Source organism: Bacillus rossius, chromosome 11 (assembly GCF_032445375.1).
Source record: "Bacillus rossius redtenbacheri isolate Brsri chromosome 11, Brsri_v3, whole genome shotgun sequence".
NCBI classification, from domain to species: domain Eukaryota; kingdom Metazoa; phylum Arthropoda; class Insecta; order Phasmatodea; family Bacillidae; genus Bacillus; species Bacillus rossius.
Window position 1 is genome coordinate 27999979 of NC_086338.1, and position 20462 is coordinate 28020440.

General features: G+C 37.1%; 1 protein-coding gene and 1 long non-coding RNA gene across 3 annotated transcripts in view; both read right to left on the bottom strand.

Moving 5' to 3' along the window:
- Positions 1-14995, bottom strand: part of LOC134536733 (endoribonuclease CG2145-like) — a 31053-nt gene extending 16058 nt beyond the window's left edge. The window contains exons 1-2 of one of the 2 annotated variants that reach the window (XM_063376624.1): positions 14831-14995; positions 5209-5365 (exon numbers count right to left, since the gene is read on the bottom strand). In XM_063376624.1, the coding sequence (XP_063232694.1) occupies positions 5209-5365; positions 14831-14903 (230 nt within the window). In that variant the 5' untranslated portion in view covers positions 14904-14995. The remainder of the gene's footprint in view (positions 1-5208; positions 5366-14830) is intronic. The other variant, XM_063376623.1, reaches the window with a different exon arrangement.
- A 2247-nt stretch (positions 14996-17242) lies between these two features.
- Positions 17243-19398, bottom strand: LOC134536734 (uncharacterized). The gene is made up of 3 exons (XR_010075855.1): positions 19025-19398; positions 18755-18899; positions 17243-17528 (listed from the first exon to the last, which is right to left on the bottom strand). It is a non-coding gene; the product is annotated as an uncharacterized LOC134536734 (long non-coding RNA).
- Positions 19399-20462: the final 1064 nt, after the last annotated feature.

Here is a 20462-nt window from a genome sequence, read left to right on the forward strand (position 1 = left end):
GGCCGGTGAAAGATGGGGAAACAAAGGGAGAATTTCAGTGCAGGCGATGCCAGTCAGTGCACGGACCCAAAGCATGCCCAGCATATGGAAAGAAATGTGCTAAATGCGGAGTCCTGAATCACTTTGCAAGGTCATGTAGAGTTCGTAAGGTACAAGTTGTGGAGCGAATTGAATTATCCAGCTCGCAAGAGAGTCTTTATTGTGATAGTGTCAGTGTATGTCCTGTTGATATTAGGGGTCGCATAAAAAGCCACAGAGACAGCAGTAGTGCTTCCTACCCCAATGAGTGGCAAGAAAAAGTAAGCATTGAAGGCGTAAAAATGATGGTGAAGCTAGACACCGGCGCACAGGTTAGTGTACTTCCACTTCAGGTTTTTAAAAAAGTGGACAAGCAGTTTAGGGTTGAGCCTACGAACGTGAAATTAAAGACTTTGGATGGTGTTATCACACCTGTGGGTAAAGTAACCTTGAACTGCCAAGCTACGAGAGCTGAAGCTTATATAGACTTTATGGTAGTGGACTTGGATGTTGTGCCATTGCTCGGGTTACCAGGATGCATACAACTGAACTTAGTGCAGCGGGTGCACTCTGTTGACAACAGGACGGCGAAAGACAGTTTTGTGCGACAAAATGAAGATGTGTTTCATGGCCTGGGTTGCTTTCCTCAAGAAGGTAAAATCATTACTAAAGTAGGAGCTGATCCTGTATGTTGCCCTCCTAGACGAGTACCTCAGGCCTTGAGAGGGGCACTCAAAGCTGAACTTGATAGACTAGAGACAAAGGGGGTTATTCAAAAGGTTGATGAGGTTGATGCCAGGGCATGGGTAAGCAACCTAGTTGTCACTGAAAAACCCAATGGTAAGCTTAGAGTGTGCCTTGATCCAACGGACCTAAATAAACAAATCAAACGACATTATCACATGGTTCCCAAACTCAGTGACATCAGTGAGCAGCTGGCAGGGAAAAAATACTTCTCCGTATTTGATCTAAGGGAAGGTTTTCATCAAATTGAATTAGGGGAGGAGGCATCACTGAAATGTTGCTTTTCCAGCCCATTTGGGATCTACCGATATCTGCGACTACCTTATGGAATAGCCAGTGCACCAGAACTTTTTCAACATCTGGTTGAAAGTAATTTTGCAGACATACCTAACACAGTAATATACTTTGATGATCTACTCTGTATGGGAAACACCGAGGTAGAACATGATGAAGCTGTTCAACGAGTGGTGGAAAGGGCTAGGGCTCGAAATATAAAATTTAATGTGGATAAACTTCAGTACAAAGCTATGGAAGTTAAGTACATTGGCCATGTTTTCTCTGCAGCAGGTATGAAAGTAGATCCAGAGAGAGCGAGGACACTAATTAATTTAAGAACACCCTCAAACAAAAAGGAATTGCAACAAATACTGGGGATGTTCAATTACGTTCGTAGTTTCTTACCGCAAATGGCAACACTTACAGCACCCCTATACGAACTACTGAAAGGGGGAGTCGATTGGCAGTGGCTACCCTTACATCAGAAAGTATTTGATGAGCTGAAGCAGAAAGTCGCTGATGCACCTGTCCTTGCATTATTTGACCCAGAGAAAGAAATCACCTTACAGTGTGATGCATCACAGTATGGGCTAGGGTGCTGTTTGTTGCAACAATCCAGTTCCGGTAACCTTCAGCTTGTCACAACTGCTTCAAGAAGCCTATCAGACAGTGAAAAGAACTACTCTCAATCAGAAAAGGAACTTCTAGCCATATACTTTGCAGCAACAAAGTTTCATGACTTTGTTTATGGTCGGACGGTAAATGTTCAAACAGACCACAAGCCATTGGTGGCAGTTATGAACAAAAACATAGGGAAGATAGGTTCCCCTAGACTACAGCGCCTCAGGCTCAAACTCCTTAAGTACTCACTGAAGGTGTACTATGTACCGGGAAAAGATCTGCACTTGGCTGATACAATGTCGAGAATGCCACTCCTGGAGACTGAACATGATACTGAAATGTTGGAGGTGGTACATTCGTTGAGTGCACATTTACCAATGAGTGACAGTAGGAAAGTGACGTTTCAAAGAGAAACTAAGCAGGATTCCATCCTTTGTAAGGTGGCCAAAATGCACCAGGAGGGCTGGCCCCATACCAGTAAGATGCTAGGGAAATATGGTGAATACTACAAGGTTCAAGATAACCTACACATAGAAGATGGAATAATATTCCTTGGACACAAAATTGTGGTACCCCATACATTGCGGCAATATGTCCTGCACCTGGTGCATGAAGGGCATTCGGCAGTTGAGAAAACTAAGGCTAGAGCACGGCAATTATTCTATTGGCCCCGAATGGCGAAAGATATAGAGGAACATGTGTCAAGGTGCGGGATATGTGAAAAATTTAAGAGGGCTAAGTGCAGGGAACCTCTTATACCACATGAAGTTCCTAAACTGCCATATTTCCAAGTCGGTACAGATATCCTTGAAGTAGCCGGGAAGGCTTTCCTGATACTGATTGATTACTATTCCCACTGGATTGATATTCGACCATTGGCTGCAAAATCTTCTGCATGCACCATAAATGCAATGCAAGATGTCTTTAATGTTCATGGGTTTCCCAGAGTCCTCATTTCAGATAATGTACCCTTCAAATCTTATGAGTGCCAGCAGTATTACAAAAAAAACAGATCCTACGCAAGAGCAAATCAGAAGGTACTGACCACAGGGACCTCCTGCGTGAGTATAATAACACCCCTATCACTGGGCTGCAGGCATCTCCAGCACAAATCTTATTCAGTAGATGTGTTAGAACCACCATGCCCATAACCACAGCCATGTTGCAACCAGTTGTTCAAGAGGGGATCTATGAAGCCTTGCAAGCCAGGCAGGCTAAGTTCAAGCAGTACTACAACAGGTCAGCTCAGAAGAAAGACGTCAAATTTCAGGAAGGCGAGCGGGTAGTCACGAAGATAGAAAGTGACAGTGTCTGGGAGCCAGCTGTAGTTATCTCACGAAGCCGTGAACCACGGTCATACCTCATCAGGAAAGACAGGAGTGGCAGAGTGGTCCGAAGAAACACGTGTCATTTGCGCCCTTCACGGTTCAGAGGAAACAGACAGATAGATTGGGTGCCATACCAAGAAATTGATGAAGGAGGTCAAACAAGTCCTACAGTGCAGGGTGGAAGAAGAAGTACTGATACAGACATAGAAGGTTTTAAGGGATTTAATAATGACAGTGAGAGGGTAACAAGTGATGATCCAGGAATAAACAACGGTAGGGACTTGCCAGACAGCAGAAGCAAAGACCATTACGTGACCAGGAGTGGTAGGAGGGTCAAAGTGAAACAAATGTATGAAGGGTAACATGTAACATGTATAAGGAAACCTGAGGTGATGAAAAAGGGGGAGGTGTTATGGGTGTGGTAGTTGGCACCCATGACAGTTAGAAAGTGCATGATGTAAGATGGTGTCATATTGATGTATTTTGTAACAGTGACTACAACGTCATATAATAAAGATATAACAATCTATGCATTAAAAGTTATTGCAACAATTGGTAAACAAGTAGGTAACTAGTAATAATATAAATTTATTTAATTTTTGTTTAACATTCAATAGTAACTTGTATTAGAATTGTTCAGTACAATTGTAATTTGACACCACACATTCAACCACTGAGCTAAAGATACGCAGTAAAAAATTGTGGATAATATAAGGTTATCAATGTAGAAATCCAGGTTTATAACGTAATTTTTAAGTTACTATTATTTCTTTTTATGACTATTAAAGTTCATAAAATGTATTCTAGGACAGTTTTGCTATCACAAAGATTTGATGCACTTATATGCTTGGTACATCCCCGGAAATCCAGGAAAGCTAATATATACAGGTTAATGCCACCACACACAGTCAGCTGTCTAGACGACTTTAGTTTGGGGGTATAGAATAAATACACATGCACATTAGACTTCATGAAGTTAAAGTTCTGACCACTGTGGTCATTGGATTTCTGATGCCTAAAATTTCACCCTCAAGTATAACTTCAAAAATAAATGCTATGCAGTTATTTATTAATTAAATTTATTATTTATTTATTTACGAATTTAAGGTGAAGTTAGAGCTTTCAGCCTTCTTTTACACTTAAACCATCTAGCCAACTACACAAAATCACATTACATAATCTTACAACAGTACTGAACTTAACTTAATTCTATCCTAATAACTTAAAAACCAAAGTTTATAACTTATAAAAGTATAAAGAACATAAAGTAAAATAGGTAATTAACATAAAAAATAATAATAAATGTAATAAAATATGGAACAGAAAGTTATATATACACATTGAACATATATCTACATAAATGCCTGCCTATAAATTAACCCAGTGTGGTTGTTAAATCATTGGGGACACTGAACAATGTAGTTTACAATCTCACATTCAAACTGTGAGTGTGTTTCTGGGCCCCACAACTCTCAGGGAGCCTATCACAACGTGTCAAAGGTACAGTGAAAGAGTTAGAACAGTACCGTGTTTTGTGAGCGGGGAACACAAAATTACAGTCTAATCTTGAGCGTGGATTGAATCTGCAACTATCACTTAATGACACGAGTTGGTTAAACGAATATACAGGGGTGAAATTTTTTTAAATTTCACAAAGTTAAGCTATTTAAAAGTTGCCTCTTGTGAAGAGTTCACCAACTAAGCCGGTCATAATACGCAGACAAGCATAGCGAGACTTCAAGTTAAAATATTATTCCACGACATGTATTCTGGATTCTTTTGTAGCTTTGACACCAGATTTTCTTTTATATAATGGCATACACCGCATCACAGTAGTGAACAATGGACCAAAGAGACTCCTTTGCACTAAACGGGAGAAAATTTATTTGTCCAGCGAATAGAGTGTAGTAGGCACCGGGAATGATTTTCTTCACGTGTGACGGGTGCCTGGCGACTTGGAGGTTCCAATGTCTTTGGTGCACGTGTGCAAGCTGTGTGCGGATGTGAACGGCAGAAAGGAATACGATCAGTAGTATGTATATTACGCTCCACATAACTGCGAGCCTGAGCGCCACAAAAAAAAAAGAAACTTTTCACCGCTGTCAAAAAGATTTCTGTTGTGCTGAAGAAGGCGTGGCTTGCTCCCACCTTATCCCTGCCCTGCCGACCACAACACTCCCCCCGTGGCGCCCGGGCTCGCAGACGGCAGCAGCGGACTCACGGCTGGGGGGCCTGGTCGGCCGTGCTGCCGGACCGCGTCCTGGCCTGGTAGTTGACGTGCACGAAGCACGCTGCGTTGTTCACGTCCTTGTCCAGCAGCTCCTCGCTCCACAGCTGCAGGTCGTGGTCCGTCACCCGCGCCTGTCTCGCCGCCTCACCTGCAAGTACCGGGCGGCCACTCCGTCACAGATGCACAACTCCTGGTTCAACAGCTGTTTGCAATAAAAGAGTAAAACAAAACAAAAAATTTTGACGTGACGCCTAATAAATCGATGAATGCCGGCTGCACGCACGAAAAAGTGTCCCACTACGGATGTGTCCTGTTTGCTCATTGTACGCATGCACTGGCATCTCTCTTCATGCTCATTGTACGCATGCGTGGCATCTCTCTTCATGCTCATTGTACGCATGCGTGGCATCTCTCTTCATGCTCATTGTACGCATGCGTGGCATCTCTCTACCAACTCGATTGAAACAACCATCTATTTGACTTTTCAATCATATTTTCGTCGTTTGAATTATTAATATTATGTAATTTAACGATCGTCCACCGATTTTCAGCACAATCGGTACGGTTATTTAAAAGTAATGATGAATATTCAAATACGTTTTGAACCAACAATGGTGTTTGACAGTTACACATAATAATTCAAATTACACCCGGGATCTTTTGCACAATGTTTTAAAAAATATTGTAACACATTATAAATAAGTTTGGTGTATTTGGGATGCGTATTTGTAATAAAATTGTGTTATAAAAACGAAATAATATTATTCCCCTACCGTGAACAAATATTTTATAAATATGTATATAACATCTAAAAATATTACTTTTCAAGCATGGCCTCGTGGCCGCGCGGTCAGCGTCGCTAATTTCCAAGTCAAAGGTTGTCGGTTCGAATCTCGGCCATTGCAAATTTTTTTTTTTGTACTTGTAAAAATAAATACGGCGCACGCAACATTTCAAAAGTAATAAATATATTTGAATTAATGAATGCAAATAAAAGTAAATTTATTAATTAAATTGTACATTTCATTTAATTCCTTTGTATCTATACAAAATAATGATAATTCAATAAAAGTGATTCAATTTAATTCATAAAAGTATGCAGAGGTAGATTTTTTCATACAAAAGATAGAAAAATTTGAAAAAAATTTCTTCCTCAAAGAATATAATTTTTTAATGCCTAACTGGTTTAGTTGCAAAAACCTATTACGGCTCAGTCTCAGGTCGAATATATTTCCTTTTCCTCTGGATCAATCATTTCATCAATGTTTTGTTATGACGTCACGTTAAACTATCGTCCGTAAACCGACTTTACAGACAAACAATTTTTTTTTAAAATAATATATGATTGATGATACAAAGCACAAATGTGAACACATAGGAAATGGATAATTAATAGAGACCGGAAAAATTCGCAATTCATTTCGCGATACGCTAAAATACCAATTGTTATACCTCAGTGCTGCCTCTGTTATTGGTTCACAACTCACCTGGATGACTCTGGGCCAATTAGAAACACCCAACCAAAGCTTTATTGAATCACCGGATGCTACGCTGGAACGTCTCACAAGACAACAGCCAATGAGTGGGTGGCATTTGACAGAGTGTACGTAGAACTATGGAGTTCATCCTACAGGTCATTGAACCCGCGAATTTTTCCGGTCCCTAATAATTAAATATAAAACAAAATTTCACAAAATGTGATCATCACCAAACAGAAAAAGTGGTGACAGTGTACAACAAACATATTTCCACATAATATATTTTTATTATTTGGTTTTCCCGCATTTCTTTGTCTATGTTTTAAGATTTTCTCTCCAGTCGCTGCCAACACAAAACTATGTAGGTAGGTATTTTTTGCCTATGCCTGATTATTTTCAGATGCTGCAATGTGTAATATAAATATGTATTGTGCACATCCCAGCATTTTCCTAGGAAACAAGTAAATACCAGACAGTTGCCAGGTTTTTCCTGGGCCCTTTCAAATCCCTAACATAGTCCTGGTTTTCAATGGTTTCCTGGTTTGGTGGCAACCCTGCAAGTATGGATAAACTCTATTCAAGACAGGTGCTTCAGCAAAATTCACACTTCCACAGTTGAACATTGTAAAAATAATAATAATAATGATTAATGTGATTGATTTTTTTCATCGCAATGTCCTGCAGAGAAACATGTGGGGCCTCCGAGACTAAAGAAGGCTCCCAATCACAAACCTCATCACATGAATGGGGTGTGCTAGCGATCACTACCACAGAGGACTTTATTACTGAAAATGAATCTGTTTGTAGAGTTTATTACATTACAGTACCAGACTGTCCAAGTCAGCATGTTCGCTGACACAACTGTCAGAAAAGGAACACTTTATCTTCAACAAAAATATAAAGATTGGGCGTGGAAGCTGCAAAGGTGCAGAAAATTTTTTAGCCAAACACAGAATGGCATTTTATTAACTGAACTTTCAAAAAATAGTGGCATGATGGTATGTCAGAGTCAAAATGCAGTAGTCTTAATTAAACGATCTTTAATTGAGTTTCCATTTTATCCAAGTCAACCTAAAGCGCCATTAAAGGCAAAGTCTGTTGAAACATTTGCTCGAGGACTTAGAAGCGATCAAACAGTTGTCGAAAGCCTGAAGAAAATTAACCTCAAAGATAACATTTTACTTTTCGGGGGAAATCACGGAATGACGTGAAAGAATCTACACTGAAGAAGAGCTGGGAAAACATCACTCTGAAAAATTACACCTCTGAGATAAGTAAAAAACCAAGACGATTTTCTCGTCATATCATTGTTATCAGAGATTTTGCTTATCCGAGGTTTCCGCTCTCAACAATGACTCTGTTCGTCAAGACTTTACTATATATGGCCTGTGTCTAATTACTAAACATTATAAATTTTTTTTAACTAAAACATGTGTGTGTTCGCATACCATTTGTAAACAAATCCACATGCCAATGTTTAAACCAGATGGTTCTGTTGGCAAATTGCACGGCAATGATGACTTGGTGCGCAGCGCAACCGGGACAGTACAGCACCGTGCAGCATGTTTGCATCATGAGCGCAACATGAAATAGCACGGAGGGCGACTTCAGCTGCTGCTGGTAGACGAAGGGAGCAGAGTGAGGGGAGCTGGCCACACAGTCCCCGAGGCCCGTTACAAGACCACAACAGAGTTAGGGCATCGTCTCAGGGGTGGAAGTGACAAAGCGGCAATAGGAAACAGTATAGTTTATGATACAACAGCTGTGATATTGTATAACTTGGTAGAAACAAAGTTTGGCTGATTCAAACGACAAGTTTAAACCATGGTTTAGACCAAGTGGTTATTATTAGAAAACTACATTTTTTTTTAAATAATGTATTTTTAAAAATACTTTTTTTTTTTAATGAAAGATCTTATTCCACTCTAATAACAGCAGTAGCTTGGTCTTTAATGTTTGTGATTTACAGGAACAAAAAATTACATACTAATCAAGATCTTATCATTTAAATCAGCTAAAACCTCCTCTAAAATTAAAAAATATTAAATAGTTAATACCTATTCTGTGAGAAATCCCAGACTGTACTGTAAATCCCCATTCTGTGGGAAACACTAATTCTATGGAGAATCCTCCTCCTGTGAGGAAATACCCTTTCAGTGGTGAAGTCCCAGTCAGATGTGCAGATGTGCTGGACTTCAGTTCTCTCATGTTAAAACTTTTCTGGTTCAGCATGAGTGGCAGAAAGCGGGATTTTGAATGGCTTTAATTTTAAGATGCTGAGAACCAAACAAACTAGGTAATAAAAATGCTGGTTTTAACCAAAAATACTTGTTTCTTTTTTTTAACTTGGGTTTTTTTCAAACCATGATTTAAAAAATTTGACAAACTGTGTGCGAAAATTTGGTCTGTGCTACAGTCATGACCACAGATTAATAATATTCTTACTGGAACTCGGACATTTCACGTTTAGGTTACGTAATGCTATCAACTAATACAATAATAAAACTGCTTCATGCTGCTCACGCAACAATGAAAATGTTCAAACCACTTTTAAAAAATGCCTTGATCAGTTTCTGATAAGCATTTCCTACTTATAGTGCGTGGTTTAGGGACAGCGTGTTCAAATTGCTGTGCAATAACTTTCAATGCCAGACTTTGCCACCAAAATCCAGTATAATGATACGTCCCTGTTTTAAAATGTGTTCCCCAACAATGCATTCTAACATGGTTCAATCCCAGGATTCTAGGCTTTATTTTACTAGTCCCGGTCAAGAACTAACAACTACGACATAACTCTATTTCAGAAGGCTTTCAATACTGTGCATTGTTCTAGCATTATAAATCATTAATTTCAGATTTTGAAACACAAACATTAGTTAAAATTCACCAGAGACCATAAAAAATAATGCTTTTAAAAGTAAGAAATAAAAAAAAATGTGTGTAGTAATTTTGAAAAATGGATTTCTACTTATGAACTATGATAAGTAAAAATTCATAAAAACCAAATAGTGATAGTATTTAGGTACCTACTTCAAATCAAATGAATATAACATTAACAAAATAGTAAAAAAAAAAACAATAATAAGCTTAAATTGATCTTGTTATAATTTGAATATCCCATATAAAACTACCACGAGTATTAAGTACAATAATTAAAATGACCATCTCTTACAAGTTTGGATTCTGAACTAATGTCATCCTTGACATATCAGTTAATGAAACTAAAAAAAAAAAATACAAAAATTAAGCAAACTAGTTCTGCACACTTTATAGCTTCTACAAATAGCTAGTACTTCTGCACAGAGGCAGAGGGCATGACACTTATGGGTTATCACTCCCCGTGTTCCGGCAACATGAACTAGATAAGAAGCCAACTTCTTGCATCCCAAGCCAGAAACCCGGTTTCCAATACGCACACTCAAAATAACTCTTTCACACATTTCTGAGAACTCTCTTCCAGATTCTCCTGAGTTTACTCTTGCAGACACTCCTGAGTTTACTCTTGCAGACACTTCTAGGTTCACTCTTCCAGACACTCCTAGGTTCACTCTTCCAGACACTCCTAGGTTCACTCTTCCAGACACTCTTAGGTTCACTCTTCCAGACACTCCTGAGTACACTCTTCCAGACACTCCTGAGTACACTCTTCCAGACACTCCTGAGTACACTCTTCCAGACACTCCTGAGTACACTCTTCCAGACACTCCTGAGTACACTCTTCCAGACACTCCTGAGTACACTCTTCCAGACACTCCTGAGTACACTCTTCCAGACACTCCTGAGTACACTCTTCCAGACACTCCTGAGTACACTCTTCTAGACACTCCTGAGTACACTCTTCCAGACACTCCTGAGTACACTCTTCCAGACACTCCTGAGTACACTCTTTCAGAGGTTAGCTTGGCTGGAGATGATTCATAATCAATCCGGATCCAGTAAATCTGGGGATCAAGTTATGCTTTATGAATTTTTTTTGTGCCTATCATTTTCAACATTTTTGTCTGTACAGTTCATCTTTATTTAGTGTTGGAAACTAAGGAAATGCAATTGATCACACAAACCTCTAAATAATATTTACTAGCCTTTGTGCCTAACAAAATCATGCTGGCATTTTAAATGTGAAAACTTAAGTGTGTATCTAGCAATTTTTCTTAGTTGTTAGTGGATACAAAACACTGAGATGTTTAAAAGAAGTAATTATACTACTATGAAGTCTGTGCAGCAGTCAAAACTTTTTGAAATTATTTTTATTTAAGTCAATGAGGTCCTCTGTGATGGCAACATGAGACTACAGGACCAGAGGTATTGGGAAACAATCAGCTTTGGCATATAGTAAGGATTGTCATAGTTTTTGCCTGGAGACACTTCAGTAACCAGGAGAAAATGGAACTATGATGGCCAAACCTGGTTTCAGAGCCGGGTCCTCTACAATGAGAGTCCAGCATCAGTGTAAACCTCCATCAGAATATAAATAACAATACCATAACACTATCCCAAACAATACAAAGAATGCCTTGATAAATGCTAAATGCTAAAATCAATGTTTTGAGCAGGATGTTTTGAGCAGGATCCAAACCATACTTTCTTTTCCCAACGATAGTTTTGAAAGCAATTTTCAATATTTTTTTTTATTTTTAAAGTTTTAAAATTTTTTGTAAGTGTATGGCATTTTCTCGTGTTTATTTAATTTCACACTACATGCAGCAACATGTTGTATTTGTAAAAACAAATGCTGGGTCGAATACCCATTTTCTCTAATCCGAATCTTGATTTTGAATCCTGAAAGAGTACATACTTCGAAAAGACCCCTCGAATCTGAATATAGGTCTCAAGGGTCCAAAATAAAATAATGTACAAGAAATGAAAATATTAACTATGATGGTGAAAAATTTAACCCTGTAAATGTTTTGTTCATGTACTAAGTTTTAATAATCAATACATATTGTAATATTATTTATGTATGTAATTATAATATATGTTAAACGTAAAAATCTTGGAGGATGGTAACAAACAGGTTAGGTATGAAGAAAAAAGTTGACCTAGTAAACTTAAAATATTATTAGTGTTGAATTTTTTAATTACCTTTATTTAATTTAATAGTTTTGTTACCATGTTGGTAACTGCCTTGACCGTGTGTGATTATTTGCTGGTCACTATATTTAATTGTTTTATATTTATTCAATTTCTTGTTATATTTAATTACTTTTATTTACTTTTTGGTAATTTAATTGGTAAAATTAATTACTTGAACTTTTATGAATTTGCACTGTCGAGCTAGCGAGAGTTAAGTTGGTACACTATACTGCACGCTTTCGGTAATGTTCGGGCCGAGCCGAAGATTTCCGAGTGGAATACTCCGTGTGAAGACCACGAGGGACTGCTCGAGGTGACGCCGGAGTGGGCGGACCGCAAGGGACGAGTGCCTACGCTGAACGAGCGTGGAGGTTTCGACGGCCGGGCCGCGTTGGAGAGACGCGAGGCGATGGACATCGCTGGTGCCCCGGGGTGGTCAAGTGCCGCGGCAGCGGCGGACTTGCTGCGACTCTGAAAGTAAGACTAGAGACCCTTATTTATTTTCTGGTGATGGTTCACCTGCACAGAAGGTGGAAAAAGAAAATTGCAATTTGACTTAATGCTACGTAAAACGATCGTGACTGCGTTTAACGCCTGGCGCTAATGTGATTAATACCCTCAAGAACTTATAATTACTTCTGAAGCGTGCTCGATGTAGCTCGATATGTTGCTACAAAAACAATGTGGAAAATACTGTTCGGTAAAAATGGCCATACAAACGTTTTTTGAACTTTCATAATAATAGTTCATAATAATATTCCTTTTTTTAGTAAATCCATGCGCATGGTGTTGTTACGATTATATTCCCTGTATCACTTATTAATTTTTCATGTCAGTGCTAAATGTATATTATTATTATTGTGCGGCGTCATCACTCGCAGTTACAGTATTACATTAAATTCATACTCCGTACGTCTGTTTGCTTTATATGTGACGTCCCATAGATCCCACTTCAATTTGTTGCTTATAGAATCTTTTTCGAATCCCATACACACAAGACAGGGGAAGGGTACATATAAGATTTTTTTATTATTTTCCTTTGCTTCCCTGTGGCGGTGTGTGTGGAAGGTTTTTTGTAGACCCCGGTAGCGATCAAGGTTTTTGAGATTGCTGGAGGCCGGGGTTACAGTTTTCTTCAAATCTTTCCCCTTGAATATTAAATACTTCAAATACTAAGGATTTTATGTGTGAGGATTTGATTGGCCCATCCCTAGTAAAAACCCTTACATTAGTCAACTAATGTTTAATGTACTTTACAAGAAGAATCATGCTGTTCAGATTATCTCTGGTTTTGAAAAGGATCGTGATTGGTTAAGCACAAGATATTCCACTAAAAATTTCAGAGTGTCAGCTTGATACGCTACTAGACGCTGACAATTATTACTGCCAATTGTATAGCATGATCGTAATGAACACAACTCAATAAAAGATATTCAACTATCACTGCCTTGGAAATGGTCATTGTTATTTCAATATCGTCAAATTTCATTGAAGCAGAGTAAATAAAAGACACAATACTTTAATCTCAAAACTTGTGTACCTGATTTGTCCTATAACATATGAAGGGTACACAAAAAGAATAAGGAATGTCCTAATGAGTGGATTATGAGAAAAATGCAATTGAAAGTTTAGAAGTTATATTTTTTTTTATTGAGATCAAAGAATGTGGTATTTTTTATTTAAGACTACCTATTAGTTTTTATTAAATCAGTTTTTTTTGAAAATACATAGCTATTGCCAGAAAATATTTTTGAGTATTGCTATGTTTTATTTTTTTATTTTAGCTGTCCTCATTCTGTCATAAAACACATGTCTTTTGTCAGATGAAGTTTAATTGAAATTGTTAGCTGACTTAATTCATGTAGTTTCTTTTCTTCAAGTACTTTAGTTTAGCCAAATATATATCACAGGTACTCAAGTTTCCATCCTTGGATAACTAAACGCAATATTAAACTATGTGTTGAATATATGTCTGTAAGACTCAAATATGAAATAAGTCTTTCATTATCATTGTCTTCTAAAAAATATTGTACATCTACTTTATTGATAAGTGTTCTGGTAAGTACATTTTCCTACTATCAATTAAACTGTAGTGACTCAGTCAGTCTACCTTTGTACAAATTAATATGATTGAAAACTTTTTCTTTCACCTCTGGTGCAATTTTTTTGTGGTTTTCATGCCTTCCTCTTTGATCTATAGGAGTTTCTCCAGTTGTTCAAACATTTTTTTTGTAGATATTTAACCTTTTCCTTGGTAATGCCATATATTGAAATGAATGGTTTGAAACATACAGGCACATCTTTCATTTCTTCATTTTTAACTCTCATTTTATATCTGTATACAGCAGTATGAGAACTATCTTCACCTTTTGTTTTTCTGTTGCTTTTGCGTTGAACATTATACACATTTATTAGCCCCAACAAATATAAGTTCTCATCACTGACACTAGCTAATGAATTGAAGTACTGAATAATGATTTGCCAATTATCTTCACTTTAATTATAGAAACACTTGAATCTTAAAACAGTTGCATAGTCCCCCTTGTTCATAAGTTGAACGGCACAACTTTTCCATGACTTCTTCAGTTTTACCTATCTTTCTTTTCAATAGCTGGAAGTGCAAAATTGCCCATCTCAGAGGATTGTTAAACAAACATAAATATTAATGAATCTGAATTTTTTTTTTTTTTTTAGCTCTTTAGAAAGGGTTTTAGACCCCTTTTGTTTATTTAGAATAACTGTTAGCAATCTTATTTATTCATGGCACAATTTAAGTTTATGTTGTTTTTGCACTGAAGCTTAGCTACGTTGTAAAACTGTTTTTTTGCGAGAAACTACAAATATGGTATGCGTATGGACATGAATCTAGGGTTGTCCTCAGCTGCTACAAGATAGGTTAAGTTTAATCGAAGTACAAAAAAAAAGCTGATATGTGAGTGTATATGCGCCCAGCTTGTAATTTAAATAGTGGTTCAGTATACCGAAAACTCACGCCAATTAAATGCAACAGACAAATACAACTATACTAGTTTTAGTCAATATAATATTGTTTCAGTACTTACTTAAGAATATCAACAAGAAAATGAAAACTACAATTATTCTCATCTTTTCAGCCGAAAAATTCAAACGTTCCATCGCGATATCACTCTCATCAAACTGTAACCCAATTAGTCCTAATTATCATTTCCCTCCTCATTTTTCTTCTTGTTTACAATCACAAATAGGGATGCAAACGATACATCGATGTTTTCAAAACATCGATGTATCGTTCTTGAAACATCGATACATCGCCGATGCATCGACGAAAAGGTCCAAAAACATCGACATCGTTCATGATTAAAATTACCCTAGTTTTTTTTATAATATTTTGGCTATCATTTCATGAATAATTATTGACTATACATAAAAAAAAATACAATACGACATTTATTTTCTAAGATACAATTTTTTTTTAACTATTTATACTTACTATAAAAAACTACATTTTTAAGACGGTATCAAAAATATTGTAAATACTGAACTGATTTGATTTGATTTTTTATTGCATTCAATAGACCATACATAATGGTATAGAATATGTCATAAAAAAATACAAATAAACATAAATACAAACACATAAACAGGTACAAGAACAGTATAAAAAACAAACAAAAAAAATAATATAACCGCTGCACTTCCATGAATAACTACCTATTTAGATAATATTATATATAAAAGAAATACATAATTACAGAAAACAAAATTAAATATAGATATCAACAATTAGAACACAATCTAACCTGTATCACATAGTACAGTTCATCATAATCATATATAGAACAGTAAAAATGTTAAGCCGCGTACACACTTGCGCGCCGCGGCTGCAATGCAACACGCCACGAACAGGATTCGCCAGGTGTGTACGGGCCCTCGAACACGCGCCGAGCGTGCGCCGCGCACGCCACGAACCGCGCGCCGCGAACCGCCAGCTGTCGGTTTTTTCGACGAACACAAAGGGATTCGGCGCGCCAGTGTGGACGTGTTTGCAGCTCGCAGCGCACACGCAGCGAACATGGAGTGGAGCGAAGAAGATATGTTGGGCTTGATTGAAGTGTATAGAACACATCCTGTGCTTTGGGACCCAAGTAATAGAGACTACTACAAAAAAGCTAAAAAAATGGATGCGTGGAGAGACATAGCTGTTACAGTCGGGCAGTTAGAAGATGAATGCAGGAAAAAAATGATTAGTTTGCTGTCGTCGTACAGAAGGGAGAAGTCAAAAGAAAAAAACACAATAGGGACTGGTAAAGGTAAGATTTTATTATACTTCTCATTGCAAGTAAATTAATGTTAATTTTAGGTTTCACAGTATTTTGCTGTACCGTCGTTGAATACCACATTTAGTAGTTAATACGTAGCTCTTATATATAATAGAAATTGTTGTTATCAGTACATTAAATGTACATTAAATGTATTGCATATTGTATATGTTTAATAGTTTACACTACCTTTAATTGAATGAAACTGCTGAACATAGAACAATCAATGTGTTTATATAACATGACAAATTATATCCTAATTTTTAATACTTTTTAATTAATTGACACACCTGAATATAAAATAATTATTGACATATTTTTAACAAAAAATTATGTAATCCTGGCGCATGTTTTTGCAGGTACTTCCGAAGTGTATACCAGCCGATGGTTCGCCTACGAGTCGTTAAAATTTCTGGAAGGCAGAGATAAGCCACGGCCAACAATGAACACGGTAAGCTCAACATTTTAACAGTACATGTTGATAGTTTTTATAAGTATGATTAAATGGCGAGAGATGTATCTTGGCCTTATGTTTTAAATTATTTAGCCTTAAAATGGAAGATAGTAAAAAAGTGGATATAATACCATCAAATACACTTATGTGTCTGCCAACACCATTGTAAACCTCTCGAATTAGGCACACACGTTAGTTTCAAGCATATGACTTCTGCCACGATATCGCACCTTCTTTAACGCAGTAGTCTGCTAGTTCATCCCTTATTTTTTGAAAATGGGCAGAGGATCTTCTAGGAATACTTCTTAATGGAACCAGGGATGTCATATTTTCATCCTTTCTCCAGGAACCTTCCGTCAAGACACCACCTTCCTCGTAGTCCATTAATTCTTGCGGTGTGTATAGGTTTGTTGAATGCCGTCTTAAATGATTGTGCAGATGTATAATCGCAGTAACGATTAATTGAACTTTCTCAGGTTCCAGGAGGATTGGTTTTCTTAAAACCCTGAATACTGAACTTGCTATTCCGAAGGCATTCTCTACCACTCTATGGGCTCTGCTTAGCCGATAATTAAATATTCTTTTACAAGAACCCTTCTCTAAATCTCCAGAGTAAGGTTTCAATATATTTTCTCCAAGGGCGAAAGCATTATCAGCTGCAAAAAAATACGGCACTTTCATCTGTCGTCCAGGAAGTTCTGTTGGAGATGGCAACGCCAAAGTTCTCTTCGTCATCATGTCATACAGTTTACTGTTGTTAAAAACTCCCCCATCCGAAATTCTTCCTTGGCATCCCACATCAGCAAATAAAAAGTTGTAATTTCCATCTACCAAAGCAAACAATACAATACTAAATTGTGATTTGTAGTTGTAAAACTCGCTGCCAGAGTTCATTGGAGACTGTATAATGACATGCTTGCCGTCGATAGCTCCCACACAATGAGGCAGATTCCAAAGATCTTCAAACACCTTCACAACTTCCATCCACTCCGCGGGATTTTTGGGGAGCTGAAAGGATAGATACATACATGATAAGACAATAGTGGTCACAGACATAATATTTCTGTATGACCTCTCACATGAAAATCAGGTTACTTCATTTTCATTTGAAATTTACCTAGGAAAACAGATTCTTTTGGGAACTATTTAAATCGTATTTTTGTGCACTGTTAAGAGAAAGTATTTAATATGAAAATATCCACATTTGTTTTCGATGAAAATTTACATTCCCTCACAAGTATTGCCCTTTGTTTTCAAATATTGAAACTTTCTGTACTGACAAAGCTAAGAATTTTTAATGTAGAGGGATTATGTAATAAATACTTTTATCGCAAGTATATTTATGTTTATTAATTATTATGTTTAAGGAGCCGGTGATCATTGAAGGAAACCACGTCCATCAAGAACTGAATGTGCAAAATGAAGACCAAGAATTTCTTTCTCCAAGTGCACCTAAGCGAGCAAAAGGAAGGCAACAGGGTGATGGAACTGCACTGCTAGCGGATGCTGTTAGCATTCTACAAGCTACTGCTGGAAAATTCAACATGTCTCCTGAACAGAGCGAGATTAAAACATTTTGCGCATATTTATCTTCCAAAATGGCGACATTTTCTTCAGCTACAAGATTGGGGGTTCAGCACGCTGTTTATGACATTTTGATGAAAGCAGATCGAGGTTTGTTTGAAATACCTACATACAACTATGGTCAAGGTCAACTATTTCATTCCAATGCACCTGAAAACTATTCTACTCGCATGTATATGCAACAGCCAGCTTCCCACTCATCAACTTCATCAGTTTATCTTCCTGCTCAACAACAACAACAACAACAACAACCCTTTGAGCCAAATCTGTCGCAGTCTTCTCCAGCTGGTCGGTCCCCGACACAAATGACTCCACATGCACAAGTTACTATGCTACCTAGTGCCTCGGCTACAAATATACAAACAAATTCAAGTCACACCATTTCACCGCTGGCGTCAATGCAAAGTCCTTTATCGCATTCATCTCAGTGTTCTGATGATTTTAATGACTGTGTGTAAATTGCATCACAATTTTTGTGTTAATTTATTTATTTGTTTATGTGAACTACTCTGATTTAATTTGAATTTAATGAGTTCATTTATTTAATTTTTCTTTCTTAGATCATTTGAGTACTGTATTTTTGAAAATATCGTTTTATAAATAAAAACTTAAGCAATAAGAACATTTATTTGTTCTAACGTTCAACTTACCTTGATATTTTCTTTCAACACTTCAATTAACGCTGAGCAGACTTCTGTTACTATTCCTCCTATAGCCTGCTTTGAAATTCTGAACAGATATTGCAGACTTGAGTACGAGTCTCCTGTCGCTAGAAACCGCAATGTCACGGCTAACCTGGAACATTAAAATTGAAAACCTGTGTACTTAAACATATTGAACATTAACACTTTTAATAATGCTGACAGGGAAATTGCTGTCAGGCATTAGTACAAATTGTAAACAATTCATAGGCTACTTACCGATCTTGAATAGTGATCGGTTCTCGCAAGTGTGTTTCCTTCTTACAGATTTTTGGTCCAATTTTAATCAATAAATCTTCAAAAGTAGTCGGGCTCATTCGTGTGAAATTTTTGTATTGGCCACTTATTTCCTGAGCTTTCAGGACTCCTAACATCTGGTTAGATACACGATCTTTAAAAAGATTTGAGCACCACCATCGTCGAGATCGACGCTTATGTTTTCGTTGCATACAATGGTAAGCAGCTATTACAACCACAGCACTGCTAACGAGAAGAATTTCGTCTTCCTCGTCGTACATGACCGGCTGAACTGCGGTGTTCGTCAGTCTCAGGTGGTTCGCCGGGTGCGCGGCGCGCGCTCGCGGCGCGCTGTGTCGCTCCGCGCCGCGCGGGTGGCGCGCGTTTCGTGTTGCATTGCAGCCGTGGCGCGCAAGTGTGTACGCGGCTTTACGAAGCTACCTCCTGTTCATAATCATCTATATTATAAAAAGCCTTATGTGTTAATCAAGAAATAATTCTTTTTTTAATAAATTATATTGGTCCATATTTTTTATAGCTGATGGTAACTTAATAAATAATCTAATACAAATAATATTTCTAACTGACTGTAAAGTTTTTTTTCTTATGAACCCTTTGCAGATGAAAATCTATATTAATTCGCGTAAAATACTTATGAATATTAGCATTTTTATATAAATTAATTTGTTTTTATTAAAAACAATAATACCATTTGGTTGATTTCAGTGTCAATTTTTTTTTCCAGTATTTTAAAATCTTTCGCCTTTTACTAAAGATTGTTTCTATGGAATCGGCTCGCGAGTGAATCAATGTTTTCGGAGTTTTTATTTCGTTCTAAGGTGTGATTCGTGCGCAAGTTGAATCCTGGAGTACTCCGACAGTGGCACAAATAAATGTGAGTCTTTTCTTCATCTAAATAACTTATAAAACACTTTTTAGTATAAACATTTTTCGCGCCTTGAAATAATATAAACAAATATGTAGTGCAGCTGAGTAGAGAGGACAATTGGAATTGCCCGCCATGTTTGTTTCAGTGTATTTTTGAACTTATTATTCTAACGAAAACAACTTTCCTGTGACTTGTGTTCGCGAACTTTTTCATACTAAAATATTTATCTTTATCATTCTTCAAGTGATAATTCACGTATTTAATTTTGTTTTACAGTATTCTGACAATAATTAAATAAGATCTTAATAGTTTTAACTTAAATTCAGGACAACCTCGACAAAAGTGATTGTTTTATTGTATTTTAATATTGCTCAATGATTTCAAATGACAATAATTAATAATCAGCTAATAATTAATAATTAATTGTTAAATAAGTTTTATATTTGCTTCATTTAACTGTTTTTAGTGCGCACAATGTTACTATTAGTAGACTAAATATATAATTGATTTCCAACATGGAAAAGCGCGGTG